The 25,127-nt window shown below is 39.5% G+C and overlaps 1 protein-coding gene across 17 annotated transcripts in view; it reads left to right on the forward strand.

The window, feature by feature from the left end:
* Positions 1-25,127, forward strand: part of kmt2ca (lysine (K)-specific methyltransferase 2Ca) — a 460,534-nt gene that overhangs the window by 259,799 nt on the left and 175,608 nt on the right. For 16 of the 17 annotated variants that reach the window (XM_068015025.1, XM_068015031.1, XM_068015029.1 and 13 more), the window contains 3 exons: positions 1,556-1,719; positions 11,811-11,909; positions 15,697-16,409. In XM_068015025.1, the coding sequence (XP_067871126.1) occupies positions 1,556-1,719; positions 11,811-11,909; positions 15,697-16,409 (976 nt within the window). The remainder of the gene's footprint in view (positions 1-1,555; positions 1,720-11,810; positions 11,910-15,696; positions 16,410-25,127) is intronic. The other variant, XM_068015034.1, reaches the window with a different exon arrangement.

Below are 25,127 nucleotides of genomic sequence, written 5' to 3' on the forward strand. Positions count from 1 at the left end.
TATCCCTTTACCCCTTTGTAGCCCCCTTATGTCCTCTTCACAAGTTACTTTCCTACCTATCTTTGTGTCATCAGCAAATTTAGCAACCATACCTTCGGTCCCTTCATCGAAGTCATTTATATAATTGTAAAAGTTGAGACCTCAGCACAGATCCCTGTGGCATGCCACTCGTTACATCTTGCCAACCAGAAAATGACCCATTTATGCCTACTCTGTTTTCTGTTAGCTAACCAATCTTCTATCCATGCCAATATGTTACCCCCTACAGCATGGGTTTTATTTTCTGCAATAACCTTTGATATGGTACATGCAGTGATCAGCAAGTGGAGAACTGCTTATTTAAAAGAGAAATGAGTTTTATATGTAATCAGATTATATGCTTGCCTGTTCCCAGCCTTCCTTAGAGGGTTGTTTGCCTAAGAGAAAAATAAACTTTATTTTTAAATTGTTGAACCTCTCCATTTGACTGTTTTTGATCATCTTTACACTGACACCTACTGTGGAGGATCAGTTGGGCATGCTGTCTTGGAGACATATTGTTGGGCAGAAGTAAACACCTCAAAGCAATCCATGTTAAAAATACACCATGTTTTTTTTGGTTGTTAAAATTAATGTTTGTTGTCTTTACACTTTTTTTGTAGGGGTGTGGGGGGGGGGGGAAATAACTTGTAGCAAGCATTGTTTCCAGGTTGCATGAGTGGACAATTGCTATATTGCCAGGGTTGTCCCAGTGCTGCTGTTAGTCTGCCACTAAAGTGAGCACGAGCACCTTTGTCTTAACACTCCTTCTGATTTTATTTAAGGTTTTTTTGTTAATTTGATTGAAGTACAGTATTTACAACCATTGCATTAAAGGCTGCATTGACCTCTTGTTATGTGTGTCCTTCATTTGTAACATGCTGCAGAGCAGTGAATTTGTAACAAAGACTTTTGGACTTGAGTGCGAGCTGACTTGATTGGTAACTTGGAAAGCAGAACTTATTGTACATTTTGATTCCATGTTTTTTGAAATTTTTCAGTGTTTAGTCATTTGACTGAACCATATATTTTCCCTTTTTATGACACTTTTTTCTCCCCCTCTTGCTCCCCACTGTGCGCATGAATCAGCTAACTCAGAACATTAAAGTGAGTGAGTGAGTCCTGGTCAGTTGAAGGTTCATCATTGTAGCTGTGACTTATGTAGTCATAGTGATACAGCACTGAAACAGGCCCTTTGGCCCACCGAGTCTGTGCCGACAACAACCACCCATTTATACTAATCCTACATTAATCCCATATTCCCTACCACATCCCCACCATTCTCCTACCACCTACCTACACTAGGGGCAATTTACAATGGCCAATTTACCTATCAACCTGCAAGTCTTTGGCTGTGGGAGGAAACCGGAGCACCCGACGGAAACCCATGTGGTCACAGGAAGAACTTGCAAACTCCACACAGGCAGTACCCGGAATCGAATCCGGGTGAGGCTGTGGTGCTAACCACTGTGCCGCCCATATGTATGATTTTGTGCTTATTGAAAGCATTCAGCAGTGTTTGTTGTCTCCTCTCCAGATGGATTCACATAGAATGTGACAAATCTTTGGAAAATGCTGAGGATATTTCGCTAAAGGAATGCTACATCTGTACAATGTGTAAAGAAACAGAGGCTGCAATGGAAAATATTCAATCTGGTGATAACAATGAGACTGTTGACCCTGTTCGAAAAACTGCTATTGGTAAGAATATAAATACATTTTAGAAGTTTTAAAGTTTTACAAGTATAAAAACGTTTCATTTGCTGAAGGCTTAGTATTGGAACTGGAGGAAAGTGATTGATTTCACTTTGTGTGTGTGTGTGTGTGTGTGTGTGTGTGTGTGTGTGTGTGTGTGTGTGTGTGTGTGTGTGTGTGTGTGTTAACAGAAGGTTAGCATGGGTGTTTGTTAAAGCAACAAAATTTTTCTGGAGGCTAGAGCACTCGTACTGTAGTAACTTGGTGAACTACATTGGATTAAAAAAATTGCTCTATTTTTAATTTCATCAAATTTGTACCTGAATCATGGTTGTGTTCCATTCTTGAGCTACCTTGCATTCCTCAGTCCCCAACCAAGAGCGTAGTCTAAGTATAGCCAAAAGGTAAGAATGGCAGATGTGAACCGGTCATCAAATATGCATTTTCTAGTAAGTCACTAAATGCTAGTTCGTTTTGTGCATGACAAAATTGATTCTAAAGGCTAATGGAAGTTTGTGATTGGTAAGATTGATGAGTTATTTTAAAGGGAGTACTGAAAACATCCATTTTCCAGACCATATATTATTCTCAATTTAGGGAAACTCCAGCCTCTACGTAACTTGCATTTAAATCATGGAACTCTGTTAGATTATCAGTTTCCCAGTGTAGATTAATGGTTCATGTTATTATCTTCACTTGGCAAACAAGCTTCATAGAAAATGTCTGCCACATAGTGAGAGCAATTTTTGCTGTTTTGAGAATTTGACACCAGCCTTTGCCATTGTTTCATATTGACATGAGAGGTTTTTATATCCAAATGTTCTTAAACTCATAATTAAATAGGGAATTTCTTGTTCCCTCCAGTGAAATAATATTTTAAGCATTTCATGTGTTAGTATGCTGGGATGAGAAAAGGCCTCCATCGCAATTATTGGGCAGATGTGTTGATGAAAAAGAATTGACACAGGTAGTGGATTACCAAAGGGCTGCGCATTGTATTGTTTGAAGTTCTTCAGAGTCTGCTCTTTTTAGCTTTTTACATTGTGGGGGTGGACCCATTGCCAGTTGCATGAACCCACTCGATTGCTAAAGGGTTCATTTATATCCAGGAGCTAACTCTAAAAACTGTCAATTTAGTAATTTTTAAATTTGTTTTTAGTCAATTCTGTGCTGCAGGGCATGGAACACTTTGCATTTTGGGGACACATGCTGGTATTCAGCAATCCCAGGTCAGGTGTAGCAGTTAAAGGCAGAGTAAAATTAAGTTGACAGCACTTTCGGACCCATGTTCACTAGGCGCTGAGTAACAACTACCCAAAGTAATTTCAGATCAGTCTAGGTTGGATTTGAACCCACGGCTTCAGTGTCCAGCTCACTATACTCCCAATCATCTGGCATCATTCAGGAGCCGACGTGCAGGTCATAATCAAATCTGGTTAGGCACTAAACTACCTCGTTAATATGCAAGAGCAATTTTGATGTCTTTTCACATGATAGAATTAGGCTTTAAACTAATAATAGATCCTCCTGAGCATTTTTCAATGCTAATAAAGTAAATTTTGAGAGATGACCAATTTTAACACAGGTAGACTCTCGATGTTCTGCCTATCATTAGCAAGGCATCCTGCAAGCATTAAAGCTCATTTGTTCCTATTATATTCCTAAATCAACGTTTATATGATACTTGCAAAACTAAAGAATATGTTGGACAACTTTAATCAATTCAATATAATGAAACACACCAGCAACCTATTAAAGAATGCACTCGTGCGGTCTGTGTTGTTGACAATATAAGACTATGCGCTTCATTTATCACTCTTTGCTGTTATCTAGATAGGTGTTGCTCATGTTACAGGTTGTCCTCAACATTTTTCTGATTATGACTGCATAGACGCTGAAAGTTGTAACACAATGTGGCACCTAAATAGCAATTGCTGTACACCTTGTCGACCGTAAAATCTTATGATTGATCAAATGTTATAAAGCTGACTTTCATTACGGGATGAACCTTCATTTGGTTTGAGTGCAAAACGTTGGTATTGGCAGAATATGGGTATTCTGGGTTTCTGAATAATTAAGTAATTTATATTTTTTTAAGTATCCTCGTCATCAGTAAGAACTGGATTCACAAACTTCAGACTTGTGACATTAATTTTTACTCGTAACTGCGGCCTAATAGTTCACTTTGTTTGTGTATTTGAATAGTAGAATGCAGAGTTTTTGTTTTCTCCCTCCCCTTCAGTTTTCTTTTCCTTTGCTGAAAAAATTGATTCTTGCTGATAGAGATCCAAAGGCTTTGGCAACCCTTCATTAGTGAACCCAAATGATCATTTGTTGTGTGCGGTGTTATGGGTTTTTTTTTTGAGGACTCATGTATTGTAGAATTATGGACATTGTTTTATTTGGGAAAATTGAAAAGGATTCCATGGATTTTTTTTTCACTGGGGTCATTGAAAGGATACTGAGAGGACTTGGTTTGTCAACAGTTAATGCTGGAAGTCACCTGTCTTCAGATAAATACCCAGCAGAGGCTTTTTTGACTTGAAGATGTTTACGGTGAAATGACGGGTCAGGAGGCTTGACTGTTGAGATTATTTTTGGTTTCACTTTGGACAGTCAGTTGGAGTTGGGACAGTGTTCTGAAAGGAGTTTTAAAAAGCAGCCAAGAGAGCAGTCACCCTAGTTCGGCCTTTTCCATCTCTTTGGGAAGCTGTTTGAAGTGAGTGCAAGAAATAGAGAAGTTGATGTTGCATTCCTCCTGAAAAGCCTGCCAGAAACCCCTGATGCCGCATTTCACCCAGAAAGCATGCCAAACTGATCTTAAATATCACCTGAAAAGAACTGTTCTAGAAAGATCCCAGCGACAGCTGTCTATGCTAATTTGGAACGCCAAACCAACAAAGGGACAACTGACATCTTTCCATACTTTTTTTTTTGATAAGGTTCCCCATGGTAGGCTGATGGAGAAAGTGAAGTCGCATGGGGTCCAGGGTGTACTAGCTAGATGGATAAAGAACTGGCTGGGCAACAGGAGACAGAGAGTAGTAGTGGAAGGGAGTTTCTCAAAATGGAGACGTGTGACCAGTGGTGTTCCACAGGGATCCGTGCTGGGACCACTGTTGTTTGTGATATACATAAATGATTTGGAGGAAAGTATAGGTGGTCTGATTAGCAAGTTTGCAGACGACACTAAGATTGGTGGAGTAGCAGATAGTGAAGGGGACTGTCAGAGAATACAGCAGAATATAAATAGATTGGAGAGTTGGGCAGAGAAATGGCAGATGGAGTTCAATCAGGGCAAATGCGAGGTGATGCATTTTGGAAGATCCAATTCAAGAGTGAATTAGACAGTAAATGGAAAAGTCCTGGGGAAAATTGATGTACAGAGAGATTTGGGTGTTCAGGTCCATTGTTCCCTGAAGGTGGCAACGCAGGTCAATAGAGTGGTCAAGAAGGCATACGGCATGCTTTCCTTCATCGGACGGGGTATTGAATACAAGGGTTGGCAGGTCATGTTACAGTTGTATAGGACTTTGGTTCGGCCACATTTGGAATACTGCGTGCAGTTCTGGTCGCCACATTACCAAAAGGATGTAGATGCTTTTGGAGAGGGTGCAGAGGAGGTTCACCAGGATGTTGCCTGGTATGGAGGGCGCTAGCTATGAAGAGAGGTTGAGCAGATTAGTATTATTTTCATTAGAAAGACGGAGGTTGAGGGGGGACCTGATTGAGGTGTACAAAATCATGAGAGGTATAGTCAGGCTGGATAGCAAGAAGCTTTTTCCCAGAGTGGGGGATTCAATTACTAGGGGTCACGAGTTCAAAGTGAGAGGGGAAAAGTTTAGGGGGGATATGCGTGGAAAGTTCTTTACGCAGAGGGTGGTGGGTGCCTGGAATGCGTTGCCAGCGGAGGTGGTAGACGCGGGCACGATAGCGTCTTTTAAGATGTATCTAGACAGATACATGAATGGGCAGGAAGCAAAGAGATACAGACCCTTAGAAAATAGGCGACATGTTTAGATAGAGGATCTGGATCGGCGCAGGCTTGGAGGGCCGAAGGGCCTGTTCCTGTGCTGTAATTTTCTTTGTTCTTTTCTTCAAGAATTAGCAAGTATTGCTGAAAATAGAGACATTATGTCGAATCTTTTCATATTGCACTCATCGGGATTCAACATGACTGGACAGCCTTGCTCAAAAGTAAGCTTTTAAAAAAAAACACTTTCTGGACTTGTGTAAGAGCAATGAGCTGCCGGGTGATATATATGACCAAGTTCATCCTCATGGCTTGCTGCGTCAGCCTATGTATGGGCTGCCCAAGACAAATAATGCCCTATCTTATCTATGACTGGTTCTGCACAACGTATATTGGCCAAATGGTTGGGCGAATTGTTACGATCAGTTTTGAACAAGTTCTGCACATACACTGAAGGATTCCTTCATATTCGCGAAGACCATGCAGGACTTGCACATCGATAGCAATGCTGTGTCCATGTGCTCATTTGACATTGCTAGCCTATTCACCAATGTACCACTTAAGGAAGTCATAGATATTTGCACTGCAGCACTAAATCATGGCGATCTAGATCCGCCACCATTGTGTGAATCAGTATTCATTGAACTTATGAATTCGGCAACTCGCGTAGTTGAGTTCAGTTTTAAGGACACCATGCATGCTCAAATAGATGGTGTTATGGGATCTCCTCTAGGCTCAGTTCTCTCAAACAACTTTGTTGGGTTCTATGAGAAACGTGTCTTTGAGGAAATGACACCTAACTTCCTACCTCTTGCATATTTCCGATATGTAGATGATACGTTTGCTATATTTGAATCCACAGCTGTGTGCAATAATTTCCTTTACATGTCTTAATGGGCTCCATCCTGTTCTCAAGTTCACCTTTGAAATGGAGCAGTCAAATGAGCTCCCTTTGCTTGACGTACTGGTTGAGAAATCTGCTACGGGGTTCTCCACCACAGTCTGCCGTAAACCTACCTTCACTGGTCAGTGCACACGTTGGGATTCTTACAGTACCACGCGCTATAAGATTGGCCTTGTTGGCAACCTTGTAAATAGGGCCTGAGCCATTTACTCACCATGCAAGCTTAGTGTTGAAATAGGGAGAATCAAAGACATCCTGCGTGACCATGGCTACTCTGATCAGATCATCTCTCACTGTATATTGCACAAACTTATGAATGGGCCTAAGGCCGTCATTTACGGCCCTGAAAAGTGCCCAGTCTACCTCAAATTACCCTGGAAGGGTAATGTATCCCAAAAATTTGAACAGCAGGTGAAGTTAGCTGTTTCACGCTGCTGCTATGCAGTAGCAACACATGTGGTGTTTGCCACTAATAGGATGCTGCCATCAAGTCAAAAAGACGTCCTGCCTATCACTTAAATGAGTAATGTGATATATGAATTTCAATGCCAGCGTGATGCTAGATATGTCAGCCGTACATCCCAAAGACTGGCAGATCTTATCAAACAACATGTCCCTTCTACTGTTCGCAACGGGCAAGGTACACACCGTACCCAACCAGCCCATGCTTGCAAAACTCAAAACACAGTGTACAACATTAGATGTGATTCCACAATTGGACAACATTTGCTAAATAATCCTCAGTGTACTAAGAATTACATTGATGACCAATTTAAGATTGTCAGTAGGGCTCACAGTGTGGCGCATTTGTGTGTACTGGAAGCTACATATACACAGGGCCCTGTTCTTTGCAGGCAGAAAGAACATAAACACACATGGGTGCCTGTTTCAGCTAAATGAAATAAGCGATAGCCGTTTGCTGGTTCATTCCTCAAGGCAATGCCTTGACCAATCAGAGTCAAGCTGCCTGGTTTAAATTTCAAACAAAGCTTGGCAGTTAACTGTTATTCACTGTAAACTGATGCATTCCCCATGGCAATGCCTCTACCAATCAGAGTTCACTTGCCAACCAATCAGCACTCTCTTCTCTTACAGTATAAAGTTGTTGTTTTCCCTTAAATTGGTAATCTTGCAGATTGTCCTGATGAGTGCAAGACGAAAAGCTTCAACAACATGTCTCTATTTTCAGCAGTACTCAAGTTTTGTACTACCAAATGACAATTAGCAAGTATTTGGCCAAAGTATTCTTATTTTGTCTTTTTTGTAACGGAGCTCTAAAAAGAAAATATCTCTTTTCTCGGTTAACCGGGGTGTGCGCGTGAGAGAGGGTCTAAGGTAAAAGAGAGCTTTCATATTTCACTCTGTTTTAATGCTTTACTTTGTTATTGGTTATGTCTTTTTTAATAATTTTGTTTAATAAAGAAATCTGGTTGGTGTATTTTCTGGGATAGAGATTAGAGTCGATGATTAACCGTATCGGTAACTGGGTAAACATTTAAATATCTGTTGTGACCTGTGGAGAAGTGGAACTAGAAAAGACAGGGCACTCCTCCCACCTCAGCCATAACAGTTAGTCTATACAACAGTAAGCTATTAGGCTGGCCCAAAGATATCAGGTAAAACTAATCCTGTGCTCACTCAACATGTGCACTTAGTAACGGAGGTCCCTAAATCATAGTCTGTCGAGAGAATCATGGCTAATTTCCCTCCCACTTCCAAGGGCGCAAAAGCTAACTGTTGTGCTCCTTTGCTTCCGCCATAATAAACATGGATTTCTTCAAAAGAAAGGTAACACTATTAGGCAAATTTAGTAAGGCTACACGAGACAAGAGTGCAAAGGAAAGACTGGGCAATAGCATTATAGACTCCCAGTTGTCATCTAACTCTGGAAGCAAAGCTTTGCTGTACTTGCCTTTGTTTTCCTAGAAGTGGGCTGTTAATGTTACATTCTAGAGTGCTTAGTAGCTCTATCGTTATCAAAAGTTTATAGCCCCAAAATAAATATCTAAACTAAATTCTAGTGCTTGCTGTAATCTTTATTTTTCTTGACATTCAACAGCTTTTGTCATTTTAAAAATAAAACACATCGGCAGAGCTGTTTCGTTTTTGATTAAGTATTGATTTTTTTTTTTTGGACTTCCCCATATCACCTTCATTGCACTGCAACACCCTTTCTAGCTGCCTCTCAAATAACTTGTAATGAAGGCTCATTGCTTTCTATGAGGCTTGCTGCAAAATAAATTACTTTTGGGATATTTTTCATTGCAAATTATGGGTGAGGCAGAAACAAAAATGTCTGTCATGGACCATTAACTTAAATCCTGCTGATAGATGCGAAAATTGAATTTTTAATCCACTTGTGAAAATAGATTTCCTGGGGAAAAAAGAATCTAAATAAGATTTCAAACTCTAGGTTGCAACAGTGACTGCACTTCAAAAATACTTAATTGACTGTAAAATGATATGGGATGTCCTGTGGCTGTATAAAATGCGAGACTTTTTCTTTCCTTAAATTTGATTTAAACACCATGGTTTGTTTTTAGAAGGTAGAAAATGAGCCAGGATAAATGAGAGAAGTATATGTAGGTTGTGGTTAACACGCCCCTCCCAAATATGTTTTATTTGTGTTTTCAAAGAACGCCTCTTCCTTACAGGCAAACTTTGAGGCGAACCTCACAGTTTTTAATGGCAATAAGATGTATCCTTTAGGCTAGGGCGAAATTGGAAAAGTGTTAACTCAGTGATGATGGAAGAGCTTTGATCCACTAATTCCCCCATGTTCAGGAAGTTCAAAGTGTGCATCTTTAGAGTGGAGAAAATTGCCATGGCTGTGGCAGCAAATGGAACGTGCAACAATGGAGCAGACCAACTAGGATTGGCAGAGCGATTTGACATTTCAGGAAAGGAGAGGAGAGCTGCACCTGAACCTGAGATTCTGGAAGCCATCCAATTTTTTATGAATTGGGAATCTTTTTGTTTTGAAACAGCTGTTCTGATTTTATTTACGCATCTGTATATAGAAGTTTTAATAAAGAACAGCCAACGATCCTGTAATACTTGGAATATTTTAGAATCCTTCTGCAATAAATGTGGAAATGTTTTAAATTGGAAAAGAAAATGATTAAATGCCCTACAAAGGACAATCATGGTTTGGTCCTATCCAAAATGATTTAATTGTACGTACTTATTTGTTAGTTGTAGCACATGGATTCGTCCCTTGCCCAAAACGACATTCCTGTTTTAGGTTCCAAACTGCAATTATTTTCCTTCAGCAAGATTAATCTAGAGAATAATTGCTGGCAGTAATTATAAAAGGTAACAGCCCTTACCTTGGAAAAGATCCCAGTTTCTGAAAGCCTTGTGTTCTGTACTAGCAGTTCTAAAACCTTAAAATGTGCCAGGTGAAAGGTATGGCTTGTCATTGGGATGCAGGATTGTTATGTGATGTCTAATTTGGCGCTTGAGTTGTTCTACATAAACTGACTCAATTACAAGGACCCTATTTAGCTCTTGGCACACTCCAAATGTAATGTCCCACTAGGAACCAGTTCATTCTACTGCTACTACATAGTCACAGATTAGATGATTGTCAACTTAATCATCACAAACAATTCAATAGCTGGGTTTAGAATTAGAAAAGAGCATTAACTCTGCTCAGTTTGACACAACATGACTCTGTTCAAAATTACAATGTCACAACCTTTGCAAGGTTCAGTTGTACGATTTCAGAACTGTGTTGAAGGTCACATTGAGCGTATGGCAAAGCTAGCCCATTTCAGTTTTTATGGATAGTAATGGGGTAGCAATCATCATGTGTGCATCCTTATCTTGGAAAAGATCAATATAAAACATTTGGTTATGTTGCAGTGTAATTATATATAACTACTTGAATCTTACCTGGCAATGGCCTGGTTCTGGCCTCTTTGCTGATGAAGCAGGAAAGACATACCAATCATAAAATTTGCATTTATATTAATCATCGGGCCAGCTAAGAGCTCTTGCAAAATTTGATACTCCTCCACAGCAATATCTGAATTGTAATCTTCCAATTTGCATCCTTTCCTCAAGTTGCATCAGAGATTGGGGGTGACGGAAGGCAGGGAAGATTTGTATTGTGAATCTATAATCTCAGTTGGACATGCGCAATTGCCTTTTTCTTCAAAAGTTCAGTCCCCTTAAGTGAACGTAAAGCAAGCTTTATGCAATAGATTTTCCTGACTACTGAGCAAATGTTCGATAACATTCACAGAACCTGGCCTTATGGGTAATCCAATACAGTTCAATGCCATAAAAATGTTAGGGACATTTGCACAAAATGCAACAGATGCATGGCCAAAAGTTCTTTTGAGAAGCGATCACATTAGTAAATATGCCAGCAGTACTGCCTAATTAATAATAACCTACTTTCATGACCTTTTGTTGTCACCAATCTACTTGCTGTACATGCATCTGTCCATGACTGCATTGGCAGGAGTGACTGCCAGACAGTCCTTGTGGAGACCAAGGTGGATCTTCACATTGAGGACAACCCTGCATTGTGTTCTTCTACCCCACCACCATGCTAACAACAGATCCAGCAGCTCAAACTGGGTATTCATATGAGGTGCTTGGGGCATCAGTAACACCAGCAGAATTGTATACCACCATAACGCATGGCCTGGCAAAGTCCCTAGCTTTTCCATCAGCATCTGTCTAGGTGACTAACCCTGGCTCAATGTGGAGTGTCGAAGTACATGCTACAGGCCTTTCTGAAAATGAGTTGCCAATTTGGCAGATTTATTCAGTGTCCTGTTATAGCATATAGCTACATTGATGCTCAGATTTAAGCGTATCATTTTGTTGCAAGAGTTTCCCTTGCAAATCATGTTCGGAAAATATAACAAATATTTACATGACCTGAAATAGGTTTATATTTTTCACAGAATCTTTTGCGGTATTAGGTGATTTTCTTTACAGTTTTTACAACAGCTAATTGTTAATATTCAGTGTTAAATCAACATTTAATTATTGAGTGCAAGTGCTGCATACATTTTAATTATATTTAATGAAGCTGCTAATAATAGACATCAGTATATTTGAATAAAACAGGTATTTGTTTTATTAAATAAGATCTCTTGTAAGAAATTCGCTTTATTCGTAGTAAAAGGTTCAGTCTAAATCTAGCTTTGAAAAGTACCATTTAGGCTTTTACTTCTTGTGTTGATATTTCAAAACATGTAGGTGATATTGAGGAAAAATTATCACAAGGAGAGCGCATTCACCAGCCAGACAATGACATTAATCTTGCGGGAGATCAGACTATTGCAGCTAATGAAAACGGTAGGAACTGTCATTTTGATTTTTTTCCCCTTTTTTGTGTGATGCTAGCAGTGTAGTGTGTAGCTTATCTCCTCATTCAGTTTTCCCAAGTGTAGTAAAATATATATCTTTTCTAGTAATTGCTTATAAACTTTCAAATCCTTCAAATTGAGCAACCTTTTTTTGACTATCCCATAGCCATTGGCTCCCACCTTGAATTTATCGTCATTCCTTGCACATTTCAAATTGGGGTTCAGCAAAAAGAGGCTAAAGCTGAATATTTGTCCATTCACAAAGGTCCTTCAGTCCTGTTGATGCATCCAGTTGTTTATTAAATAGGTCAAGAATTTTCACCTCCTGTCTTTGATTTGGAGGTCCATTGCAAAGATTGATTACTGTTTATATGATAAACTGACTATCAATCCTAAATCCAGTATTTTACTAGTTTGAACCTTTTGTTCCCTTGCTCTTATTTCACATTAATTGCAGTTAAAAATTTTGCTTTACCTTTTCCATTCCCTTATCTATCTTGTATCGATCTATAAAATCGCCTTTCAGATTTTTCCATTTCAAGCTGTAAAGCCCAAGTTGCTGCAGTCTTTCTTCAGAACTCACGCCCCTAATGTTTGTGACTCTTCTCCGTGCTGCCTCCATTGTATGGTGGCATCCAGAACTGACCATAGTATTTAAGGTGCAGTCTAACTAATGCACTGTACATTTTGATCATTACTTTCTCTGACATACATTCTACAATTTTGACTATGTAGATGAGCATTTTGTTTTTATTCATGCTGCTTTATGTTGGTTAAATATGTTGATCATCATGTCTCCTAAGACTCCTAGGTGTCTCAGCTTGAGCTAATTCAACACTGTTCATGGAGTATATGTGTGTTGCCCATTTTTCCTTCTAGTTTGCAGTAATTTGCTTTTGTCTACCTGAAATTTCATCTGCCATTGTTCTGTCCAGTCACACATTTTGTTCAGTAAATTTTGAAATTCTAGGCTTTGTCTTTCGATTGCACTACCCCTTCCTAGTTTTGGCCCTGTCTGCAATTTTGGCTACGTTGTATTGAATTTGAGTCCAAGTTATTGATATAAATTAGAAACTGTTATCTTCAAACTTGAGTCCTAAAACCAAAAAACATTACTTGCCATGGCCTTGTCTGCAAAATTGCAAATGGCCATTTACAATTATTTAATTCCTGAATCACGTGACTCTTAGACTTCAGTGGACCACCCATTTGTGAAGTCTGAATTCATGTCAGTTGCCATCGGTTCACTGAAAGTAGATTTTATTAAGTGACTGACAGATTGCTTTAATGCAATAATTTCACTATCTACATGACAACTTTAGCTATTGAACAAAATGTTGACCTATTCTAACAATTTCTGTGTTATCTGGTTTTTGATCCATTCCTCTTATCAAAATTTGTCCCTTCAATTTTGTCTCATCTATACTTGGGACCATTTTTACAAACAATATCTCCTTCAGTAAGAGTGATGCTGAGTTCATGCTGCCAAACCTGTAAGATATTGGACTAGTAGTTTCTGTAACTGTTGGTTTTCGAAAAGTTGCCAGCAGCAATTCCAGGGAAGTATGTTAAAGATCATTATAGTAATCAAACTCCACACTCTTTTCTCCTTCAAAGCATCATATGAACCCAAGTAACTAAGCTGATAATTTGTCTTTTATTTGTTCTTGGAATGTGGGAGTTGCTGGCAAGGCCCCAATTATTGCTAGGCCACTCAGTCAACCATGTAGTATGGGACCAGAGTTGTATGTAGGCAGACTATGTAGGAGCATTGGGGTCCAGTCCCTAAACTGATTAGATTTTTAAAGAAATGTTTTTTAAATCGATACCAGATTTATTTAATGCAATTTCATAACTTATGGTGTAAATTGAACTCTTGACCTTGTGTTGCTAGTCCTGTATCATAACCATTACATTACATGTGTTGAACTATCACACTTCAGTGTTTCTCTTATTTGCGTCCTGCCATAAATCACCCAATTTAACCCTCTTGGTAAACCTGTGATGGGCAGTAAAAATGCTACTTTCTAGTCTGGGACTTCCAAAGTAAACTGATGCAGGGAGATAATTTAGTATAAATATAGCTTGTTCTTGTTTGTTCCATACTTCTAAAAGAAAATGTGTTAACTAAGTTCTATTTTGAATGTTTCCTTTGATTACCATACAATATGGGTGGTTGTTGGTCGGCACAGACTCGGTGGGCCGAAGGGCCTGTTTCAGTGCTGTATCTCTAAATAAATAAATTTTAAAAAAAACTTTTTTAAAAAATAATATTTTTAGTATAAAACTATGTAGACGAATAGCTAATATCCTTTCCAGTCTGATGATTATCAAGTTAAATAGACACCACCTCATGTCAATGCTGACTTTAAGATTTGACGCTTGATATTCCAGCACTGGTACCTTTATGCTGCAAATGATAGAAACTGAAATTAATTTGGTTTGGCTCATCATGTCCTTTTCTTTCCCCCCCTCCCCCACCAAAACCCCCAGATGTAATGGAAGGTGTATAGATCTTGGCCTAAGAGCTCCATAATTACTGGTTTGCCCTGGATTTTGCAGCAGTAATGACGATGAAACTGCCAATATTCGCTGCCATTACTCTTCTGAAATTGACAGCAACTTCTGGAGTCTGCAGATGTGTAGTTACGGGCAGAAACCTAGAAGTTGCTGTCAGTTATTTGTCGCTTATTGATCGGGTTTGCTGTTGAAGTCTCCGCAGATGGAAATCAATTAGAAATCACTGAACTAGTGAGACTTCCCCTTTTGTTTTTCTTGGAAATTTTTCTTGACACTGTAATATTGCTGTTTTTTTTTTTAAAAAGACCCTAAAAAGCCTCATTAATGAAGTGTAACTAGAATTTTAACAACATTCTAAGTTATAACTAATGCTGAAGAACTCTGGCCCTGGAAAACAAACTTTATTTTTATGTAATGTAAAATTTTTCCATTATGGTAACATTTTTAAAGTTTGCTATTTCAGATTCTAATGTCCCAATCTTTATTTTGATTTCTGTACAAGTTTAAAGAGTGAAGGATAATAGTGGATTTTACTTCCTGGTTTGCTGTCTGAGAATTCTTCAATGTGATTGGCTTGTTAACCTGCTTGATGACATCACTGTTGCTGGGCACCTGGAGATCCCCTTGATTTGGTGCCAGATTCAAATTAACGTTGAGAAAGGTGAAATCAACGCCACAAAATCACTAGAAGTGAACATACAAATTAGGAACATAGGAGCATACGTATTAGGAGCAGAAATAGGCTGTACAGCCCCTCGAGCCTGCTCCGCCATTCAGTAAGATCATGGCTGATCTGTTTGTATCTCGAATTCCACACTCCTATCTACCCCTGATAACCTTTGATTCCCTTGCCTAACAAGAATCTATCTACCTCCGCCTTAAAAATATTCATTGACCCTGCCTCCACCACCACCTGAGGCAGAGAGTTCCAAAGTCGCACAACCCTCTGAGAGAAAAATTTTTTTTGTGGGAAGCTTTCTTTCAGGTCAGTGGCAAGCAACGTCACTTTGCCACTGACACCAAAATCCAGGCCATTGTTTTTGAAACAAGAATATCTTCAGTGTTTAGCATTCATAGGACTTGCCTTAAGCATTGCTGCCACCTTTAATAAAAGAAAATGCAAATTATGTAAGGGCTTCCTAGGTCTCCACATAATTTAGCTTTCAGCATGCATTTCTGAACTTTATTTTCATGTGCCAAATGTAGTTGCATTCGATAATAGATTTCTTTCACTTAATATATGTTTGTACTTGTAGATTTGGCAGCAGTCCATACAACTGAACATATAGAATCTGATTTAGCCACGGAGGCTTTGGCCTCTGAAAAAGTATTTCAGCAGCTTGAGTGTCCAGCAGCAGTGACAGAGGTTCAAAAGATGGAGGTGACTGAAAACATACCTGAAGCACTACTGCAACCTCAACTGGATGAGGAGGCACAAAATTTACAAGAGCTTGTTGAAGGATCAGTGCTAGTAAAAGAAGAGCATCAGTTCTGTGAGAATAATACAGAACTAATGGAGGTTTCTGTCTCAGAAATGTCAAATAATGAGCTTGTACAAGCGGTTACACTGATTAAGGAGCTTCCAGAAATTCTATTACGCGATAAAGTGGCACAAAGGAGCGAAGAAAATGTTTCTCAAGCATGTCTCAGTAGCAGTGTTTCTGAAGCTGAAAAAACGCCCAGTGAAAGTACATCAGACATGAGTTCACCTGTTGAAAGTAAAACTCTCAAAATGTTTGGAGAAACTGGCAATAACTACACACAGAGCAAGTCCTCAGTTTCTTCCTCTTTTGTGACGGTTTCAGTTGGGGTGTCTCATGTAACAAATGTGTCTTGTGCTTCGGCTGCAGGCACTTTAAGTTCAGGAATTCCTGCATCAACTTTTGTACCTATGGTTCCAAAAATAGGTATGGGAAAACCAGCTATTACCAAAAGGAAGTTCTCTCCAGGAAGACCGAGAATGAGACAGGTAAGCTGCTGTTTTGTGTATAAATATATGCAAAGTTCAAAATTTGAGCAATATAGTTCATCCAATGCTTGTTGCTGGAAAATTGCTCCATGAATATTTTGTGGTCAGAAGTCGCAAAGCAAGCCAAGACATAATTCTAACAAAGTGCCAAAAAATTCAAGGGTCTGAAAGGTGGCATTTTATCTTCCAAACTAAGTTGGCACAAACAAAAATCAAGATTTCTTTTCCAACTGTGACAGGTTTTAAATATCAATATAATTCTAATAATGTTATCAATATACATGAAGTATCACAATTGAAAGAGGATATTTTTCTTTACATTTTTGTTTTCCAAGATGTTACATAATAAACCTTAAGTAAGTCACTGTCAATCTTATGGCAATCTGATATTGAGGTTTATGTATTGAAAAATATGCTAAAGATGTGAATTGTTCACCTCCATCTGAACTCGGGAGTTCACTAAACTTGTGTACTGAACCCTATTCAACGCCTGTTTCGTCTTAGGGCACAGAAGCCTTGAGGTGCAAATCCATTAACATTCATTATATTTTAATATGCTATTACCTTTGACATTTACATGAATATGCCATAAAGTACAGATTAACATTTTGAATCACTTTGAAGCTTTCTGAACGTAAAATTGAATTTTCATAAAGCTGAAGATCTTTACCTGAAAGCAAAGGATGGAGAAGCCTCTTTATCTCAGTGCTAGATGCATGTGCTTCCCTTTTTTGGTACCCAAAAAGTCAATCTTGAATGCTCACCACAAGTTTGCCAAGAGTGAAAATCTAGCCAAAGGAAGAATATTTGTTCATGACTTGAAAATAATGTCGTAAAAAAAATAGATGTTTGCTTTGCATCTAGCTACAGGTGTTTTTCAGGAAACTGAAGATGGCATTGCTGATATGTGATGTCTTCCCTTCTATATACACACTGCTTTATTATTGGTTATGTGGGATGGTTTGGAGCCTCTGTGCTTGGTGTTAATTTTTGTGAAGGGGAATGATGATCCTAATATAGTGAATGCTATGCCAAGTTTTTGGGCCTTGTGATTCATCCTGAAATCTTCAAATTCATGACAGTTTAGTTTTCCAACTAATTTTAGCACTTTCTGTTAATATACTAACCCCTGATAAGTTTTTAGTAAACTGAATATGCTGAGATTTTTCTGGCCTAACCATTTCTCCCCTTTCCCCCCCCCCCCCCCCCTCCCTTCCAATCCCATTCCCAATCCCATGTGGTAACTTGTTCAGCTGGGGAGGTAGGTGATACGTTATGGATTCTTCTGTCTTCTATTATAAATATATTTTGTTAAACTGATGGCAGGGTGCTTACAACTCACCTATAGGCAAGTGCTGTGCCTTTAGAGTGCATCCCACACAGCAACCTTTGCCAAGTGTTTGTTTATTGATAGTAATTTACACAATGACTATAATTGATGTGGTTGGCCTGTGAACAGTCAGAAATCAGAATAAGATTGAGGATCAAAATTGAGTTTTAAGTAATTAGATGAAATTTTAAAGGGCAAGTAAGAGTAGCTACAACTTAAAGACTTCACTTTATGGATTGCAAAAGTATTTTCTTAACTTGAGAGTGCTGCAATATGCCTTCTCATTCAAGTGTTCTTATGTGGAAAGATCAGTTATCTAATGCTGCAAGAGACTATATGTTGAGGAATTTCAGCTGGTTCATCTTCGTGACTTTTTTGAAGCTTAAGACTATGGCATCTTCCTCAAAATCTTTATCCATCTTGGAGGCGGATGAGGCTTTGTCTCTCCAGGGCACAGATATTGTCTTCACTATGGAGAAGGATGATATAGGTGTAGAGATCAGGGAGGGGGATTGTGATATACTTGAACAAATTAGCATTGAAAGGGAGGAAGTATTAGCTGTTTTAGGGAGCTTAAAAGTGGATAAATCCCCAGGCTCAGATGAGATGTATCCCAGGCTGTTATGTGAGGCAAGGGAGGAGCTAGCAGGGGCTCTAATACAAATTTTCAAATTCTTTCTGGCCACAGAAGAGGTACCAGAGGATTGGAAGGCTGCGAGTGTGGTACCATTACTCAAGAAGGGTAGCAGGGATAAACCAGGTAATTACAGGCCAGTGAGTTTAACATCAGTGGCAGGGAATCTACGTGCTGGCTCAAAAAGCATTTTTAAGAATTCCGCTCCATTTAACCTTTTGCACTAAGACTATCCCAGTTGATATTGGAGAAGTTGAAATCCCCTACTATTATTACCCTATTATTTTTATACCTCTGAGATTTGCCTACATATCTGCTCCTCTATCTCTCCCTGACTTTTTGGAGGCCTGTAGTACACTTCCAGCCAAGTGATTTCCCCCTTTTTGTTTTTAAGTTCTACCCATATGGCCTCATTTGAAGAACCTTCTAAGATATCATCCCTCCTTACTGCAGTAATTGACTCCTTGATCAACAGTGCAGTGCTGCCTCCTCTTTTACACCCTCCCCTGTCACGCCTGAAGATTATATACTCTGGAATATTGCGATGCCAGTCCTGCCCTTCCCTCAACCATATCTCTGATAGCAATAATATCATATTCCCATGTGTTAATTAACGCCCTCAATTCATCTGCCTTACAAGTAAGACTCCTTGCGTTAAAGTAGATGCAATCTAGCTTTGTATTAGTGGGGGCGAGCGATCAAGTGAGAGAAGACATAATTTAAAAAGAGAGAAGAAGGCAAGAGAGCAAGGTGGCAATAATGGTAATGATAATCTGAGTGTGGCAGGAAGGGACAGAGCATACAAACTGAAGAGTGCGCCAGCAGATAAGGTTAGAGGTTGTGGAGAGGTGTTGGTGTAGTGGTATTGTCACTGGACTAGTAATCCAGAGGCCCAGGCGAAAGCTCTGGGGACATGGGTTAAAATCCATGGTGAAATTTGGATTTAATTAAGAAAAATCTGGAATTAAAAAAAAAAAGCGAGTCTAATGGTGACCATGAAACCATTGTCAATTGTTAAAAACCCACCTGGTTCACCAATGTCCTTTAGGGAAGGAAATCTGTTGTCCTTACCTGGTCTGGTCTACATGTGACTCCAGACCTACTGCCATTTGGTTGACTCTTAAATGGCCTAGCAAGCCACTCAGTTTCTCAAGGGCAATTAGGGATGGGCAATAAATGCTGGCCTTGCCAGCGACACCCCCATCTTGGACAAATGAAAATAATACCTATTTAAAGGCACTCTATCTGAATGCACACAGCATTATCAACAAGGTAGATAAATTGATGGCGCAAATAGAAGTAAGCAGGTATGATCTGATTATCATTACGGAGATGTGGCTGCAGGGTGACCAAGGCGGGCAACTGATTGTCCAAGGGTATACGACATTTAGGAAGGCTAAGCAAAAAGGAAAAGGAGGTGGGGTACAACTGTTAACAGAGGATGAGATCAGTACATTAATGAGCTAGGATCTTACATTGAAAGATTAAGATGTAGAATCAGTTTGAGTAGAGCTAAGAAACAGCAAGGGGCAGCAAACATTGGTAGGAGTTGTTTATAGGCCACCAAACAGTAGTGATAATGTAGGGCACGGTATAAATCAGGAATTTAAAGGTGCATGTAACAAGGGTAATACAGTAATCATGGGGGACTTCAATCTAAATATAGACTGGGTAAACCTAATTAGGACTAATGCTGTGGAGGACAAATTCCTAGAATGTATACAGGATGGTTTGTTGAGGAACCAACTAGAGAACGGGCTGTTTTAGATCTGGTATTGTGCAATGAGAAAGGGTTTATTAATTTCATTGCAAAGGAGCCTTTAGGGAAAAGTGACCATAATATGATCACATTTTACTTGAAGTTTGAATCAATTAAAAACTAGGGTCTTAAATCTAAACAAAGGAAACTATGCAGGTATGAGGGGCAAGTTGACTGGTAAATTGAGAAACTACATGAGACGTTATGACGGCAGACAGGCAGTGGCTGGCATTTAAAGAATTAGTACATGGTTTACAACAGATTTACATTCCTTTGAGGCACAAAAACCCAGCAGGAAAAGTGATCCAACTGTGGCTAACAAGAGAAGTTAAGGATTGTATTAGATTAAAGGATCAGGCTTATAAAGTTGCTTAAATAAAAGTAGTAAACTTGAAGATTGGGAACTTTTTAGATTTCAGAAAAGGAGGACCAAGAAACTGATAAAGAACGAAAAAATAGAATATGAAAGTAAACTAGCAAGAAACACAAAAACAGACTGTAAAAGCTTCTATAGGTATGTAAAAAGGAAAAGATTAGAAAAGACAAATGTGGGCCATTACAAGCAGAGACAGGAGAATTTATAAAGGGGAATAAGGAAATGGCAGAAAAACTAAACAAATACTTTGTGTCTGTCCTCATGGAGGAAAATGCAAAATACCTCCCAGAAATACTGGAGAGCCAAGGGACTAGCAAGAATAAGGAACTGAAAGAAATTAATGGGACTGAAAGTTGATAAATCCCCTGGACCTGATGATCTACATCCCAGAGTGGTGAAAGAGGTGGCTGTAGAGATAGTGGAGGCATTGGTGGTCATCTTCCAAAATTCTGTAGATTCTGGAGTGGTTCCTGAAGATTGGGAGGTAGCAAATGTAACCTCACCATTTAAGAAAGGAAGGAGAGGGAAAACGAGGAAGTACAGAACTGTTCATCTGACATCAATAGTAGAAAAATGCTAGAATCTATTATAAAGCATGGGATAACTGAACTTTTAGAAAGTAATGGTAGGATTGGGCAGAGTCAGCATGAATTTATGAAGGGGAATAATGTTTGACAAACCTGTTGGAGTTTTTTGAGGGTGTAACTGGCAGAATAGGTAAGGGAGCCAGTGAATGTGCTGTATTTGGGTTTCCAGAAGGCTTCCGAAAAGGTCCCATACAGGAAGTTAGTAAACGATTAGAGCAAGTGGGATTGAGGGCAATATACTGGCACGTCATAACATTCAAGGCTATGGGCCAAGTGCTGGCAAATGGGATAAGGTGGACAAGTCAGGTGTCTTTAATGCATTGGTGCAGACTCGATGGGCCGAAGGGCCTCTTCTGCACTGTATTATTCTGTGATTCTGGATTGAGAATTGGTTAACGGACAGTAAACAGAGTAGGAATAAATGGGTCATTCTCAGATTGGCAGGCTGTGGCTTGTGGGGTACTGCAAGGATCAGTGCTTGGGCCATAGCTGTTCACAATCTATATCAATGATTTGGATGTAGGGACCAAATGTAATATTTACAAGTTTGCTGACACAAAACTGGGTAGGAATGAGAGTTATGAGGAGGATGCGAAGAAGCTGCAAGAGGATTTAGACAGGCTAAGTGAGTGGGCAGGTATGTTGCAGAAGACATATAATGTGGAAAGGTGTGAAGTTATTCTCTTTGGTTAGAAAAACAGAAATGCTTAGTATTTCGTAAATGGTGAGAGATTGGGAAGTGTTGATGTCCAAACGGACCTGGATGTTCTTGTTCACAAGTCACTGAAAGCTAACATGCAGGTGCAGCAAGCAATTAGGAAGGCAAATAGTATGTTGGCCTTTATTGTAAAAGGATTTGCATACAGGAGTAAAGTCTTGCTGCAGTTGTATAGAGCCTTGGTGAGACTGAACCTGGAGTATTGTGTACAGTTTTGATCTCCTTGCCGAAGGAAGGATATACTTGCCATAGAGGGAGTGCAACAAAGGTTCACCAGACTGATCCCTGGGATGGCAGGATTGTCCTATGAGAAGAGATTCAGGGGGCTGTGCCTGTATTCTCTAGAGTTTAGAAGAATGAGCAGTGATCTCACTAAAGCATACAAAATTTTTACAGGGCTCAACAGGGTTGATGCAGGAGGGATGTTTCCACTGGCTCGGGCTATAGTACCAGGGGACACAGTCTCAAAATAAGAGGTCATTTAGGACTGAGGTGAGGAGAAATTTCTTCACTCAGGGTGATAAATCTTTGGAATTCTCTATCCCAGAGGGCTGTGGAGGCTTAGTCATTGAGTATGTTCAGGACAGAGATAGATTTCTAGATATTAAAGGCATCAAGGGATATGGGGATAGTGTGGGAAAATGGCATTGAAGTATAAGATCAGCTATGATCTGGTCGAATGGCGGAGGAGACTCGAGGGGCTCACAGTGAGCTGAATAGTCTCCCCTGTGGTGTAAGATTCTATGATCGAGGAATGGCAAGTGTTGTAAATTAATTTTTTTATGCTCATGAGTGAAAAACATGACATTTGTTTTTTTACTGTTTGGATCGAATTTCTATGTAAAGATGCAATTTTAAGAAAAAAGCATACGTAGGGGGATTGGACAGGCTGAAGCCATTGGGGGAGAAAAGCCTTGGTCCAGATGGATTGCAGCCTAGGGTAGGGACTACATGAAGTGACTTATGTAATTGGCAATGTTCGAGTGAGTACCTTTAGGGAATCTTTGGAAAGACAAACTGTGTCTGAGGATTTAAAAAAAAGACACCGTCATGCCAATCTATTAAAAAGAGCCAAATCAACACCCTAGACAACTAAATGGTACTCATATCTATTATACGGAAAGTACTGAAGAGTATCCTGATAGAACAGACAAACAATTCAGGGAAATACTGAGAACTCAAAAATGATTCTTCACTTATCAACAGATCGAAAGTACTGGAAGACAAATCCCATTATTCCAGTTGGAGGGAGCTTTTGAATGCAATTACTGTATTTAAAACATTTACGAAAAGATTCTGCTGAAGTACACTAAATGTTGTTACAGAGCAGAAAAGTTCAAAATAAAAGATTAAACTAATGTTATGTATTTTTACTATAAAAAGACACATTAAACAGATGGACAGTAATGAACTGCATCCTCCATATTGCATGCAGAGACTTGAATAACGGTGATATTTTAAAAAATATTCAAGGGATGTGGATGTCTTGGCAGTACTGTTAGGTAGGAAGTTCCAGGATTTTGACAATGAACGGCACCATATTTCCCAGTCAGGATGGTGTGTGACTTGGATAGGAACTTGGAGGTGGTGGTGTTCCCATGTGCTGACTGCCCTTCTAGCTGGTAGAGGTCGCAAGTTTGGGAGGTGCTTTTGAAGAAACCTTAACCAGTTGCTGTAGTGCATCTTGTAGATGGTGCATACTGCAGACACAGGGCTGAATTATGTGGCGCCGGCGGGGCTCCCGGTGCCAGGCTGAAAAGGCAGGGAGAACCCCACCTCTGCCTTTCCGAGCCCATCTTGTCTATGGAATTATCTGCAGTGCCGCAATAATTTTGTTAATTACTGCAACAATAACAAGAACAGTGAAATAGTAAAGATCATTTTTGACATGAATTTTATGTAAATATACACTAATAATTTGTAATTTGGTCCCTTTTGCAGACTAATGAAGTGCTAGTTACTAAACATTGGAAGCACTGCGGTGAATCCTATAGGGTAGTACTCTTGGTCAGGCCAACTCAGCCACAGGAGAACTAGAAGCTAGCTCAAAAATTTTGCGGAAAGCCTTCTTACAGAACTTAAGCTGTGCATAACAACATGAGAAAGGGTTTCTCGTCTTGCATTAAGTGTTCAGATTGGATTTTGAGTCAGTCTGCTCTGTCAGCTGTGCCCAACCTAAATTATGGAGTGTGTCCCTGAGTACTTAACTGGATGTGCCAGTCTGCAGACTTGCAATATACTTACTGAGCAAGTATATACTCTTGTCCTGCAGGCTTTGGGATAACTGTGGGTTTGTCAAAGTCCACTGTTCATTTCATATGGTCGATATGTGCCCATGTCTATTGTTGTATCCACTCCTTCCGTAGCGTACCTCCAGAGAAGGCTCTGCAGAGGATCTACCAACAAAAGAATTGGTACTCGTGCTTGATAGTGCAGTGTGAACTCTGTTCCCTTGATGTGCTTTGGACACTTCTAGCATTTTTCCCTTTATCGTATTCTGAAATTCTGTGGTGTTCATTAATTTCCTCAAATTTTGTTCACTGTCATACATCATCCTGTCTTTACACAGATTTTCCTGATTTCATGCCAAGCAAATCACCTATGAATTAATGGATTGCTCATCAGAATAATTGTGGTAGCCTTTGTCGTTTAGCTTTGAACTCTCTTTTGTACCCTTCGCCACTAGTTCCGGTATGTTTAAAAAAAAAAAAATTCTCCAGATGTGGGTGATGCTGACATGATCACATTTTATTGCCTCATCCTTAATTGTCCTGAGGAGGTACATATAAACATTCAAATTGGGAGTAGAAGTAGGCCATTCGGACCCTCTAACCTGCTCCGCCATTCAATAAGATCATGGCTGATCTGTTTGTGTCTCGAATTCTACACTCCCATCTAACCCTGATAATCTTAGATTCCATTGCCTAAGAATCTATCTACCTCCGCCTTAAAAATATTCAATGACTCTGCCTCCACCGCCTTCTGAAGCAGAGAGTTCCAAAGTCGCAAAACCCTCAGAGAAAAATGTTTTCCTCATCTCTGTCCTAAAAGGGCAACCCCTAATTTTAATTCAGTGGACTCATCCACAAGAGGAAACATCCTTTCCTGGTGATGGTGATGGTGGTGGAGGACCTTCTCTTTGAACCACATGGATGACTATCTAGCCAGGAAGACCAATACCTCTGTGATTTATGTCAATCATTCTTCGTAGTGAGTTGATGAACAGGGCAGGATGAATCCTATCCGGTTTTTGTGCTTCAGACACTTCCTTCATCCATCTAATGGAATAGACTTAAATGCAACAGGTAGTTCAA

The sequence above is a fragment of the Heterodontus francisci genome, chromosome 2 (genome assembly GCF_036365525.1).
Source record: "Heterodontus francisci isolate sHetFra1 chromosome 2, sHetFra1.hap1, whole genome shotgun sequence".
NCBI classification, from domain to species: domain Eukaryota; kingdom Metazoa; phylum Chordata; class Chondrichthyes; order Heterodontiformes; family Heterodontidae; genus Heterodontus; species Heterodontus francisci.